General features: G+C 40.6%; 1 protein-coding gene across 2 annotated transcripts in view; it reads right to left on the bottom strand.

Moving 5' to 3' along the window:
- ANKDD1B (ankyrin repeat and death domain containing 1B) overlaps nucleotides 1-14,424 on the bottom strand; it is a 38,359-nt gene that overhangs the window by 903 nt on the left and 23,032 nt on the right. For both annotated transcript variants that reach the window (XM_048502720.1, XM_048502721.1), the window contains 5 exons: nucleotides 11,627-11,725; nucleotides 10,930-11,028; nucleotides 8,791-8,886; nucleotides 2,787-2,985; nucleotides 482-613 (listed from right to left, as the gene is read on the bottom strand). In XM_048502720.1, coding sequence (XP_048358677.1) covers nucleotides 482-613; nucleotides 2,787-2,985; nucleotides 8,791-8,886; nucleotides 10,930-11,028; nucleotides 11,627-11,725 — 625 coding nt within the window. The remainder of the gene's footprint in view (nucleotides 1-481; nucleotides 614-2,786; nucleotides 2,986-8,790; nucleotides 8,887-10,929; nucleotides 11,029-11,626; nucleotides 11,726-14,424) is intronic.

Genomic DNA, 14,424 nt, shown 5'->3' on the forward strand with positions numbered 1-14,424 from the left:
TTTGCTGACTTAAACATCAATTGAGTCCTTCACAAGTATTTGCCGTGCTCTGGTCTTTAGCAACTAAATATTTTGTACCAGTTTTAGACATCTTCTCCATAGGTTTATAGTAACCCACTGTCTATGACAAGTAGATCAGATATGACACTAGATCATGCCACAGTTAAAATCTGTGTTTTCAATAATCATCAGTCCTTTCTATTGTAAAAATAAACACATGCTGGTACTCATAAGATTGCATCAATTTCCACCAATGTCTTCCTCAGGGCTTGTCAGAGCTCCCCGCACCTTCCCTGCCAAGAAAGGTGCTAGTACTTAATATCGGTGAGTACCACCATACACACCCCAAAGCCCTGCTGATTGAGAAAGACCAGGTTAAGTGCTTCCTATATCTCAAAGAAAATCTGGATCCTCTTTTTATCATATAAAAAACATATTCTAGCTACAGGGCTTGTGTTGCTTACTTGTAACTGTTACTCACCAGCTAGTTGTTGGAAACCTCCTGTCCTCAGATCTTCATATAAATGTTTAACTGGATTTTGACCAGCCATTTGGATGCCATGTAACCAGATCAGAAACATTCTATGCCCATGTTCCTGGTAGCTCTTTTTCCCTAGATATTAAATATAGTAAATGCTAGTTTGCTGAAGAAAACAACAGGTTTCCGTAACTAGTTTGTTGAATGATTCTCTGAATTCATGCTGAGGTTAATTTCTGCCTGTACAAAGTTATGATTTGGAAACTTCTAGAACTAGCATTTAGAGGCATAAATATCTTCCCTTCAGAGATGCGGCCCTATAGGCGCATGCCCAAGCGGGCCAAGTCATACCTTCTCTTTTGGGTAAGTATGTCAGAGCACATTATAAAGCTAAGAGCTCCAGATGTTTGAGATGAAGCCATGTCTTTTGAGGTGATCATGACTGGTTGATGGTATGCCTGCCTACTACAGTAGGTGCCTTATTCCAACAATAAGGCATCTATCATGATTCAAGTCCAGAAGCACCTTAGAATCCAACAAGCATTTGGGGGTATATATTTTCAAGAGTCAAAGCTCCCGTTGCCTGACCAGTGGAGTATATGACGGAGAATAAATATTTTAAAAATATTATGGGGTAGGTGTGGGAAGTTGGGCGTTCCCAGAAAGAGTCTAGGACAGGGGTCCCCAATCTTTTTGAGACTTGGGGCACATTTAGAATTCTAACACAGCATGGTGGATGCAGCAACAAACTGACTACTGCAGGAGATGCAGCCAGCCACAAAATGATTGCCACAGCTCAACTTCAGTAACACAGCGTAGATTCTTGTGCTGTGGTGACAGCTGCTGCTGAAACAACATTTTTAAAAACTGCACAGCCAATCAGAAGGCTTACTGGGCAAAAACCTTATCTGGCCCTTCCCACTTCCTGAAAACACTTAATAGGCACTAGAAAAGGTGGCAGCAGGCACCATAGCACCTATGGGCACCACACTGGGGGATCCCTAGCCTGGGGTCACCTCCATGAACTGAAGATTCCTTGCAAAGTTAAGGGTATGACTTTTGAATTAACACATACCTAAAAGTAGCTAGCATACATGGAATAGTACACATTAATTATTCACAGCATTTGGTAAATACCCATGGTGTGGTGTGTAATGGGCATATATCCCATAGCAAACTGACTGAATTTGTGGTGTGGTCAGAGTGAAGTGTACCAGTACACATTTTTGCAGTCAATAGAAGTCAAGCAGGCTTGTGGTGACAAAAGGGGACAGATAGGTGGTAGGGGTCACCATTTTGTGGGGCCTGGAATAATTGATGACCTATTTCAGGTCAAGAGTGGGACCTGAAAGTCCTGTATCTTTTTTGGAGATGATGAAATATCTTGAATGGAATCCCAGTTCCCTTTGGGTTCCATCTGTTCTTTCTGCAGGAGAGAGTCTATCTTGAGGAAGGGAATGGAGCTGGTAGGAGTTCAGTTGAAGGCAACTTTGTTCTGAACTGAAGGCACCTTTTTGAAGATTCTTGTTACCGCCACAGGCAGCAGAGCAGCAGAGAAGCCAAATGAAAAGGAGTAAGGAAGCGAGAAATTAGAGGGTGGAGGGAGACGGATTGGAAGAGAGGACAATACTATTTATTTTAAAACAACATCCTAATCGTCAGAAGGCACCTCCGGTTCCCTGACATTGTTTTTTGCTGATGCAAATGAAAGAACTGAGTAGGAAGGTGTGATGCTATCCTTCTGGCATCTGCAAACCGCTGCATGTAAAGAGAGAGAATTTTTACACCTAGAAGTTTCCAAACTAGCTCTGCACAGGCAGAAAGCCCACCAGCATTACATGCAGAAAATACAAAGCAATAACACATCTTTACAGCAGATATTATTGGGGCATGTTCTATAATGTGATGGTGACTTTGAAACGACCTGGTGTAAAAAATCATTGTTTGGTCACGGTGAGGGAGGGTGACTGCCCATGGGATGTGTGATGTGTGTGTGTGTCCCAAGGCTCTGTATTCCCTAGATACGCCTCTGGCTGGGAGCCCCCTTCCGCCCTAACACGGGCTGAAACTGGGGACTCCTTCCTGCCCATCCCGGTCAGCAACTGCGGCCGCACTATTCATGGCCGCTCTATGGCATGCAGTAGTGTTTTTTAAACCAGAACTTGAGCTTCTTTTTAAAGCACACAAACAGAAGCAGGAATATGTTTTGGGTGAACTGTTTAGACCAGCAGAAAATAAACTTTAACTAGAACATCCCATTTCGCTGTCTTCAAAAAGCATACAACCATTTTCAGTCTAGTATATTAACCTGTCCACTGTTCTTCGATAGCTTTGATTTGGTCATCATTAAATTGCCAGAACTGCGCAAGTTTTTTCCATTCCTCTATTTTTAACAGTTTGTAAGACAGATTCCAGAGGGAGGAACGGATCTGTTTGGTCTCCGTTCTGTGATCTTGTTTAAAAGATAAGATTTCATGGGGCAGATCACCACCCCTTTGGAGATATTCCTAGAAAGCAAAGAGACCATAGATAAGCTGTACAGATTTAACCAGGATACTTTTCAAATGATAAGTCTTTACAGATGTTGAAAAATCTCCCATGAATGCCAGTGTTTTACTAGGAAAGCCCCAGTCGTCATATCAGTGATATGATCGCACATCTCCATCCCACCTCCAGGAAAGGAAGAGAATAAAGGAACATATCCTCAAACAGATAGTAAGAGCACACCAATACAAATGAGTGGGTATGGACCATGATTTCCATCCAAGACACCCAGAGACTCAGATTCCTGGTAGCTGAACATCACTTCGGCACCTCCGTCCATTTGTGCAGCATATGAAAATGAATGGACAGAGACAGACTAAACAGTTCTAATGGGTTAAATCCAGATTAAAATTTCCAGTCACATGGTGCACTTTATTCTTTATTCCCTGCCTTTGCTGCAGCTTCCCAATGATCTCCCCAAAATGCTGCTCCTGAGGGAAAGGGAGCACCAAGAACTGGTGGAAATTACCGGGACCCAATTTCTTCTTGTTAATGGGGAATATTTGATTGGAATCTAACCCCAGGGATCCTTCCAAATTCTGTTCAGATGCAATGGTTTCCCAAACACCAGTGGAAAGCAATTAAGTAAACATGATTGATTGCTCTCAAGGGGATCTTTAGGGACTGTCTCCAAATGTCAAGGCAAAAAAAAAAAGGGAGGGTGCTGTGTGGTTTCCGGGCTGTATGGCCGTGTTCTAGCAGCACGGCCATACAGCCCAGAAACCACACAGCACCCCAGTGATTCCGGCCGTGAAAGCCTTTGACAATACAAAACAATGGTTTTTTAATTTAGCATTAACATGAATTGCCAAAGGACATCCAACTCAAAATTTACAGTGAAGGCAACCCCTGCAAAATGTATCATCCAGTTCATATTCTCTCCTTTACTGGTCCAAAGAAATGTGTATTTATTTATTTTTTTTGCAAAGTGTTACTTTTTAACTAATTGTTTATCTTCCAAACCATATCCTTTCAGAACTTTCTGAACAAAATTACTATAAATACAACTTTTAACTTTGGGTGACCTCTAGTTCATATCCTCTGGCTGCAAGCCTTAGAACGCTTTTCTGGGTATAACCCTCACTGAGTAAAACAAGACTTACTTCTGAGGAGTAAGTAAGGATTTCTCCCTTTTATGACTACAACAGTAAGTAGGATTTCTCCCTTTTATGACTACAACGGTAAGAAACTTACTCTGTTTCAACAGTCATTTACATGGTAGTACACACACTCTCAAAACTTGCAGATATAGAAGTCCATGGCAAAATTTTATGACCCCATTCATAGTCTCTTATATATTTTATCATCATCCAGGCTATATTTTCTCATTTATTCAATTTCTGATTTCCCCAAGGGATTCATTTTGTTATCATATTCACCACAATAAAACTCTGGGTACAGGTTGCTATGGCATCCCATGTTTTCCACAGAAAAAGGGACTTTCCAGTTCTCTTTAAAATTAAGTATATTGGCTTATATCCTATGAGATTTTTTAGTAGAGCCAAGTGGTACTTTCCTGCTTCCCTTTCCCCAAGCAGCCTGCTGAGCCCTCCAATTTTTATCTGGGAGTGTGCCTTCAAGAATAACATATGGTGAAAGTTGGGGGATGGGTCTGCAGCGGGAGGAGGAAATGAATTAATCCTTTTCCTACCAGGGTACAGAAACATAACATTGTTTATGAATCATTACATATGAAGCTTTTTAAACAATAAACTTGGCTACATAAAATGTATGTGGTTAACCGCAACTGCCCCAGTTGAATCCAAATAAAAAACCAAAAAATACCAACACAGCAACATCCATAAAAACACTGGCTTCAAACTCTTTACAGAAAGCAACTGTTCTCAGCCATTAGGTGCCAGGAAGTTCACAAGGAAGACATTTGTTAACCTTGCAGCTTTATCAGCAATAAGCAGAGGTATTTCAAAAATACAACAAAACAATCAAGTCCTAATGACATTCTGAAGGAATAGGCGAGAACCAGAATATGCTGCAGTTATTACACTGTGTGCTGAGGTTTTCAATCAGTGGCACATCCTAACACAGCCATTCTCCAAGGTTGCAATTTATTCATCAGGAAGTCACAAAGTCAGGAGAATGAGCTACAGAGACGGCTCTGGGAGCTCAGTAGCAAATTTGGATTTTTCTTTGCACAATAAGTAAAATGCTCACGAGATAAAACTTGTTGCTTAGTTAGGTAATAAATAAAATACAAAGTTTATCACTCAAGGATGTGAGGTTGTGTTTTTTGCTGATGTGAGAAAGTAACGAGGAATTACTTTTTAGGACTTATAAATATGTTTAGAAGTGGGACCCACTTCAAAACATTTGAGAACCATTTACTTAATCAATGCATTGTAGGGCCAAGCCAATTTCTGGATGCTCTTAACCTTATAGCCCTAGCTAAGGCCTCAGATGCATTTTGAATTCTCAGACTGTGTTGAACTGTTAGAGCCATTACAATAAAACAATCTAAGCATTATACTTGCAAGTTCATGGCATTGACACACGAGTCAGTTCTCTCAGCTCACGTAGAGGCAGGCAATGCCCAATCATTTCTGAACGTTTCCTGCCTTAAAGATTACTCAGGGTAGTCACAAGTCAAATGTGACTTGATGGCACTTTGCACTATCAGCCAAGCAGACAGCCCACCCACAACACCCAGGAAAGGAGAAGTCAAGATGCAGCCTGTGCTCAGTTTGGAGGCTATATGGTATAAAGGCAAGGAAACGTGATCTGTGGCAGAAAAATCTGTTAGTAGGCTTACAGCCTCCTGTTTGCTGCTATGTCTGCCCACAGCTTTGGTCATTTTCCAGATCTAATTTTCAATCACTTGTCAAGGCCAGTGTAACCAAAGAATACACTGTTACTTATGGTAACGGACTGGCTGAAATTTTCTGACACTGAAAACAAATGATTAATTTCATAGAATATACTGTGCAACAATGACAAAATCATTGAATGTTGTGAATAAGTGACCGAAGAATTTCAAGACAAATGGACAGCGTATTATCTATATTATTTCCCCCCACATACACCAAATATGGAGAAATAAAGGATATTGTTGAAATAAAGCATGTACATTATCATTAACTTTGAGGATAAATGCTAGAATGGAAAGGGATTAAAAGAGAAACAGAAAAGTGATCAATTGTCAATTATGATAGGAAAAATAAGAATAATATCTCAGTATAATCTTTATTTGGTGAAAAAACTAGACAGTTATAAGGTAAATTCTTAATCAGTGTTTTTTAAAATTTATGTTGGATTATTAGAATTCCTATTAAGTATAGTCATTATTAGTAACCTTGTTCTGATTGTTAAATATGGTTTTGTATTTGGGTCTCCAGATCTAATTGTAACTATGATTTGATTTTGGTTTCTTTCTTTTGTTTAATTCATTTTCAATCGTAAGATTCTATTTTTAAAATTCATAAAGTTCCCATAAAAGTATATTTTTATTACCTTACACTCTTGTTGATTCTTTGCAACAATAAAGGCTGGCACTTTAATAAAACAAGAATTTCTGAGAAAACTCTGATCATTTGTCTGGGACACAATCCCAACCCACCTCAATAACTGGATGTTACTGGAGATCCCACTGTCAAACCTATTCAGACCTTTTCTGCTTCCCTGTTCAACAGCTGCATGCAGTAAAATGTTCACTTTCTTCCTTCGCCCATTTCAGTTCTAAACAATCTGCAGATACATATATTCAGGTGACAATAACCAGGCTCCAAAGCTGTATTGCCAGTCTCTCCAGTAGAGAATGTAATCCCCAGGTCCTTAATCTCATTTCCCTATATGGAAGAGAACTGTGATGATTTACTCTCTCCCTCTCTCCTTTTATTCAGTGAAACAAGAAGATAAAGATTCTGGCCCCATCTACAGAACACAGAGTACTTTGATGATGCAACAGAAGTAGTTTATGTATTTGATTTCTAGACCACCCTTTCCCATCAAAACAGGCCCAGGACCTTTCCCATAAAAACAGGCCCAGGACAGCTTACACTTTACAGTAATAAAATCATAGCTAAAAGCCAAAATCTCTGTGCCCAAGAACTAATAGATAGAAGACCTTGAAGGTAAAGCAAGAAAGAAAATCAACCAGTAAACTAAAAAGGGACATGAAGGAAAAGAAGGGGAAGGGGAAGTTCTTACAGCTGTGGATAAGTTTGTACATGTGTTATGTTTGCTTATCTGTTACTGCTTACATTTTATCTTCACAACAGTGCCTTGAGTTTGGTTGGGTCTCTGGCAACCAAATTATAACACACACACTTGCAAATAGAAGCATGCAAGTAGTATGCTGCCTTTCAGATTCAGTATCCCAGTGCGATCTGTGGTTAATATTTTGCCAGCACATATATCCAGGTGACAATGACCAGGCCTCAAAGCTGTATTTCCAGTCTCTCCACACAAACTCACTATTCTCATGTCAATACAGAGAACTTGGCTGAGGGCCAAACTATATGTGCAGCTCTGAAATGGAGTAAATAACTCTCCCCAGGCTCCATTTTGCCTCAACAAAACAGCAGGGGAAGTCACAGGAGCTCCTGCACCATTCCTCAGCTGGAATGGGCCTCTGCAGATCTTTAAAACACCTGCTTCCAGGGGCAGTGCAATATCTCAACTTGCTGCAGACTCTGCAAGAATTGGGCCCTCCTCACATCTCTATCCTTCACAGCCATCCCCCATCTGTGGGGACGATCTACGTCACCACTCGGCTACACCACCACAATTTAAGGAAAACTCACATGACCACCGTATAGCTAGCTGATATTTCTTGTGCCTGGATTGCACCATGATCTGCTCAGTCTTGCAGGCTGCCTGGAGAAAAACTGTCCTGTCTGTTTAATAGAGGTTAATTTACCAGACAAAGCATGCTGTAGAGCTCATTGGAAGACTTATGAAGGAGTGGGGATAACAGCAAAGAAATGTTCATTCTCTGCCATCATCACATTAGCTAGTTCATGACCATCACAACTGTTTAATGTATCCTGGCATCTGCTGACTCCTACATCTGAGTTTCTGTTGTCTCAGGAACAGGAAATCAGTTACAAAGCTTTGCAAAGGTTTTTTTTAAATTTTTTTGCTGATAGCATCTCTTGAATACATTCTGAGTTGGATGTAACACTGTTCACACAGGAGATGTGTCTAATGCATTGTCTGGTCCATTTATGGACAATGGCAACCCAATTACCATGATGGCTGTTGACAGGATCTTGGGATTTATGAAAGCCACCACTTGTACTCAGGATCCCTACCCATCCTAGCTGCTAAAATCATGTCAGGATTTATGGGAAACCAAAGTCACTGTGATTTGTTGCATGAGATCCCGATACTATCATCTAATGGTTCCCAGCTCCCATTGTTTGGTTCCCAGCTCCCATTGTGGGCTGACATTCAGCTGGGCAGTGAAAGGAAATGTTCAGTGAAATAGTGGATGTGATCAGCATCCCCAGGTAAACAACACCTCTTCCTGTATGACTGGAAATGACATTATCATGCCAGATGATACAACAAAATCTCTGTGATGACATCTCTTCTGTGTCATGAGGGAAGTGACATCAGTGCTACCAATCATACTGCCCGGCAATCCAGAAGTCCCTGCACCAGCTGCCAGGCTGTGCTTGGCGATCCTCGTTCACATCTTCCTCAACAATCCATGCAGAAGCCCACTTCAGATATCAGAAACTTAAGAGTCTGGTATGTTTTATACCCTAAAGCAATTGGTAGGTAGGTTAATGAATCCAAGTACTTCTTACCTGTTTCCACTTGAAATACCTCTCAGCTTTTATGATCATATCCACAATCAAGGCATGATTGCTCCTGGAAGCCACAGCTAGTGCAGTTTTTCCTTGCTGAAAATGCAAACAGTGGATAATTGAATGCACATAAGAAACTTCACAGATGACATGTAACCACAGATGACATGTAGACACAAACTACAATCCATAAAGCACAGGAATCTAACTGTGGACTACACAATCTAGTGGCTTCATGAAAAATTTAAAAAGAATGCAGTCCACATGGGTAGTTATGAATAGCAATGTAAGGTTTTTGCTTTGTTTATAATTCCACAGACTGCAGTGAGGGATTTTTACGACTCTTGAGTATTAGCCACCCATTTTAAAAAGACACCTTAAGGCTTATAATAAAATCCAAATGCAATACTATGTCTGGATGTGGAGACATTAATGGCCAGAAGTTATACCTTATGCTTTCCTCTTTAAAAAAAATGAGCACTCATATGGTTATAATCTGAACCACTTTTTCACACCTGCATATCCCTATTTCACAGGAAAACAAGTAACTGGGCACTTTTCCATACTATTAAAGTTGAGGACACTTGAACATTTTTTTCTCAATAACAGAAGCACAAATTCAGTCAGAAAGTTGATGTATCTTTATTTTGAACATATTACAGTAAAAATTAAATGTGCTCAGACAACATACACTTGATGCATTTTTATCCAACAATTCCTTCATGGGGTTAGTCCACATTATCCAGACACCATTGCCCAAAGATAAATTAGACTGAGAAGTAATGACTTGTCAAAAGTCAGTTCGTTCCCCTTCCTCACTTTTTGTCATTCTAGTTTCACACCTGGCCCTTGAGTTAAGTTCTACCTGGTTCTCCTCTGTTACCTGTCCTGTCTTCAAATACCTGAGCCCAGAGGTTCATTATTTTTGCACCCAGGCTTGCTCCCGGCCTCTGCACCATTGGTGCTTCCCTGGATAAAACCACAGAGGCTGCCCTGTTGCTGAGGCTGTCCTGACTGCAGCTTTCTGACCTTGGTTCCAACCTGCTCCACCCAGGTGAGTCTTGCTGCTGGGCCCAAGGGCATTGTTTGCCTTCCTAGGCAGTTTATTTCTGGATTGCCTGCCACAGCTCCATTCACAGAAGGGGAATTTCCCTTGGGACTTGTGGTGTGAACCTACTGAATCCCACCATTGGATGGATCCAGAATGTTCCACTAGCAGAAGGGGTGTGCTAATTTCCACCAATTTCCACTTCCTATTGCAAACCTAGTTTGCCTCTTTGCCTCTTGTCCCCAAAGAGCAGCACCTTGGAAGACCATTGGGCTACAGTGCATGGCAGGGTGGGGGTGGGTGGTGGATGGGGTGGGGTTGGATTGGGGTGGGGTGGGGTGGGGGAGAACATTCGGTTCCACTGATATAAGTGTATTTCCCCCAAAAAAGGATGTCGTTAATTCACCTTTGATAGTTTGGGCTGAGGTCTCTATAATGGTGATTCACTCAGCATCAGTCATCTATTCTGACAGAAATCAGTATGACATAAATTGCTCCACAGTATCATCTTAAGCAGAGTTACTGTTGGTGTCACTCTGTTTAGGATAGCACTGTTAGTTTCTGGTTTGGGTTTACATGTACTGGTAGAAATGGAAAAACTGAACTATGCCTGCACATGCTGTTTGGATTACAGGTTCTGAAATGGCTGCCAGGTGGCACCAAATGAATTGAAATGGGAAAGCCCTTTTTCAAAGAACAAGAACTACATTATAGAACAGGGGTGGGGAACCTGCGGCTCTCCAGATGTTCAGGAACTACAATTCCCATCAGCCTCTGTCAGCATGGCCAATTGGCCATGCTGGTAGGGGCTGATGGGAATTGTAGTTCCTGAACATCTGGAGAGCCGCAGGTTCCCTATCCCTGTTATAGAACAAGAACTACATTGGTCTTACAAGAAGGAAGAGTAAGAGTGTTTGACCTTACAGACAGCTTTTTTGCTAAATTAATTGCAGACCTTTGCAGTTTTCAAAAAAGCAGCCTAAATCAAAAGTTATACTCTAATGATAAACACATGAAAGGAACAATCTGTTCTAGGTACTGGGACATATAAAACACTTCCATCTTCATAAAAACATGGAATAAGTACATACTTGATCCACAAGGTTGAGATCACAGCCTGCCTTCAACAGCATTTCTGTTACTTCTACATTTCCAAGGTCTGCTGCCAGGTGTAAAGGTGTTTGATGTCTCTTATAGATAGAAGAGAAAGCAAAAGAATATTAAAATGGCAGGAAAAGTCAATATTCGGCTCAAGTAAGAACCCACATAGGAATCTATATAACAGAACTACAGTTGTAATTAACTATTATATTGAAAAACATTTATTTTTTTCCAGGTAAACCTCCCCCTGCCCTCCACAAATTATCTATGTTTAAACTGTATCAGGTTCAATCCAAACTAGCCCTTGCACAAGGGGACAGCTCTCACAAACTACTGCATGCCATCAACTCGCTACCAACACCCAGCAACCTCAGGACCATGGGGTTTTCATACAAGAAGTGAGTAGAGGTGATTTGACATTATCTTCCTCCTAGCAACCCTTGTGCTATTAGTATATACACACATCTCCAACATATGCCAGGATGGTCAAGTAGTAAAGGACAAAAACAAATCTTTGGACATGTAATGGGGGGGTTGAACCCGGGGGGAGGGGGGGAAGAAACCTTACCTACGTCCTTGCATAATACCCCTCTCCATTTTGTACCTTGACCATGCTGAGAATATCGACACAAAGAAAATGCTATCTTTCATCTCAAAATTGTAAGTCATTAAAGCAAATTTTCTCACCTGATTAAGAGCATTTATGTCATGCTTAGAATCTATTAAGCTGTTTACCACTGCCAGGTTATTTTTTGTGACTGCTAAATGGAGAACAGAATGCTTTTGCTGTAGATAGAAGAAAAGGTTATTATAATAGTATGATAAAATAACATGCCATTGCCTCAAGCCTGCAATATATTTTACTGAACCAAACTTTTTGAGTTTAGTAGGGGGGCAGGAAGGAACCAGTGAGATCCAGTGTGGTGCAGTGGTTAAGAGCTGTGGACTCTAATCTGGAGAATTGGGTTTGAGAATGGGGGGAGCAGTGAACTCTTACCTGGTGAACTGGATTTATTCCTCTGCTACTACACATGAAGCCTGCTGGGTGACCTTGTAACAAGAGGTGTGATACGTTCTGTGAATTTTCAGTTTTCATTTTTTTACCTAAGTCTTTAACTTTTTTTGCTTGTGGAGATATAAGGGAAAAGGGAGATCTTAGCACAGATAACGTAAAAAAATAAAAACTGGGAATTCACAGAACCTGTTAACAATAACATTTTAGTGCCACTATTTTAATTGCAAAAGCCCTGGTGGCCCCAGGTAAGTGGGGGGGGGGGGGAATCCATTGATAGAAAGCAAGGCAGGGAAATGACAGGGAACTTGCCCTGTGGAAGCCCAAGTCAACAGGAAGGCCTCAAACAAAGTGCAATTCTTTGAAACCCTGCTTCAACTCTCCCTTTCATTCAGAGAGAGAGAAAAATTAGAGAAAAGAATAGAATGACAAGGAATGCCTCATTCAAACATTTTACCACAAAACAAACTATGGACAATTTAATATGAACTAATACTATGTGAAACTCCACAGCCTGTAACCAGTAGAGTTTTAATACTATTTTCATTAGGATAACAGTACTGGCCTAGCTTGCTGCCACAAGCATTTCTGAGATTATGTACCCAAGTGAAGCATTACCTCAATATTGTGCATTACTACTAATATGAATAGTAAAGATTTGTGAAAGTTTCTCATAGCCTTAGTGATCAGGCAGGAATTAAATCCACATAAATGGCAAGCAAATTTAACTCTTAATACTGAACGCAAACAGCTCATTTCCAGTGTACTCCTTAGAAAATGATGTCATAATTGCTTTGGGACCTTTCCCCTTATCCTCCCTGTTGTTTTCACTGTTAGGTGTCTACCTTCATACTGATAATGTACATGATCTCACCACAGCAATCTGAAGAAAAGAACAGCTGTCAATTCTTACCACCATCACCCCTTTTACTAAATTATTTCAAATATCTGCATGCTTTGGAGTTCCTTCCAAAATCAATCAAAAACATGTTTTCATTTCAGTGATTGCCACCACATGTCAATTTTAGAAGCAGTATTAAAATTTTCCTGTAGGAATGAAGCACTGCTGAACCTTATCTACCATTACCAGCTGTTAGGAAATTAAATAAACAAAATTTACTTCAGCAACACTGGAAAATAGGAGGAAAATCTCATAACACCACACCATATATGTTATTCAAATGATACCAGGGAGTAGTCTGTCTTTACCTTTATTAAGCTGGCATATTGAACATATATTACTTTGCTTATTGCATATGCTCCAAATCTGCCAGAGCATTGAATTATCTTTCATTAAAATCTTTTTCTCACATGTAAACAAGACAAGTTTTAATTTTACACGAATAGCTGACTGTAACAGTAACACTGGACTATAAACATCTTTGTGCAAGAAAACATTTACATTGTATGAAATTTAGAAGGCTAAATATTTTGTGTTTTATTTGCAAATACAGCATTCTCAAACGTTAGCATTTATTGAGGCATCAGTTTTCATGGGCAGGTGTATGAAGTGCATTCTCTGTTGGCACATATGTATACATAGCCATAGGAAAAATAAATTATAAAAAGCAATAAAATGCAAAAGATATCATCTTTTGGCACATTTCTGTGCCAAGGTATGAGGTAAGGTTAGTGACCATTCATAATACTAGTCATATGGCAATCTTCACTCTCATTATTTATTGGCGTGCTTCCTTTTGAATCCTAAGTTTTTATGCATGCAAACTTGCTTCCACATTTCTATCACAACATGTCTACTTAAAGAACAACAGCGATGTTGCATCTTCTGAGCTACAGAAATAAAGGTCTAGGTACTGTACATTCCCTAAGATTGCTTCAGGTGAGTAACTGTGTTCATCTGTACTAGAAGAGCAAGCCTGGAGTCCTGAAGGACTTTAAAGACCAACAAGATTTCCAAGGTATAAGCTTTCAAGAGCCGAAGCTCCCTTTGTCAGATCCAAGGTGTGGATACTTGGATTTGACAAAGGGAGCTTTGATTTTTGAAAAATTATACACTGGAAATCTTGCTGGTCTTTCAAGTGCACCTGAACTCAATTTTTGATCTTCTTTACATTTACTAAGGGTCCAATCGCGCGCGCGCACACACACGCACGTACGTACGTGTGTGTGTGTGTGTGTGTGTGTGTGTGTGTTGTGGAGGCAGTGCGGGCCGGCGCCAGCCAATTTGCCCTTCCTGGGAAATTTACCCCATCGGAGGGGCAAATATGTTAGTTGGTCAAACACAGCATTAGTCCCTGAATCAGCACTCCCATGCTGCTATTGTCCTCTTAGGTGTAGTGGGAGCATGCTGAAGGCATTCCCAGGGGGTGGAGTCAACTTTGGAGGGGGTGGAGTCAGGCATTTATACTGTGGCCCAGGGCTTGGATTTATGCCACTGGCAATGGGCATTTTTTCCTGCCTCCTACTCCACTGGAAAGCTCTTTGGAGGTGATGGGGTGGCACAGCAGCGGCA

The sequence above is a fragment of the Sphaerodactylus townsendi genome, linkage group LG07 (assembly GCF_021028975.2).
Source record: "Sphaerodactylus townsendi isolate TG3544 linkage group LG07, MPM_Stown_v2.3, whole genome shotgun sequence".
In the NCBI taxonomy this organism is placed as follows: domain Eukaryota; kingdom Metazoa; phylum Chordata; class Lepidosauria; order Squamata; family Sphaerodactylidae; genus Sphaerodactylus; species Sphaerodactylus townsendi.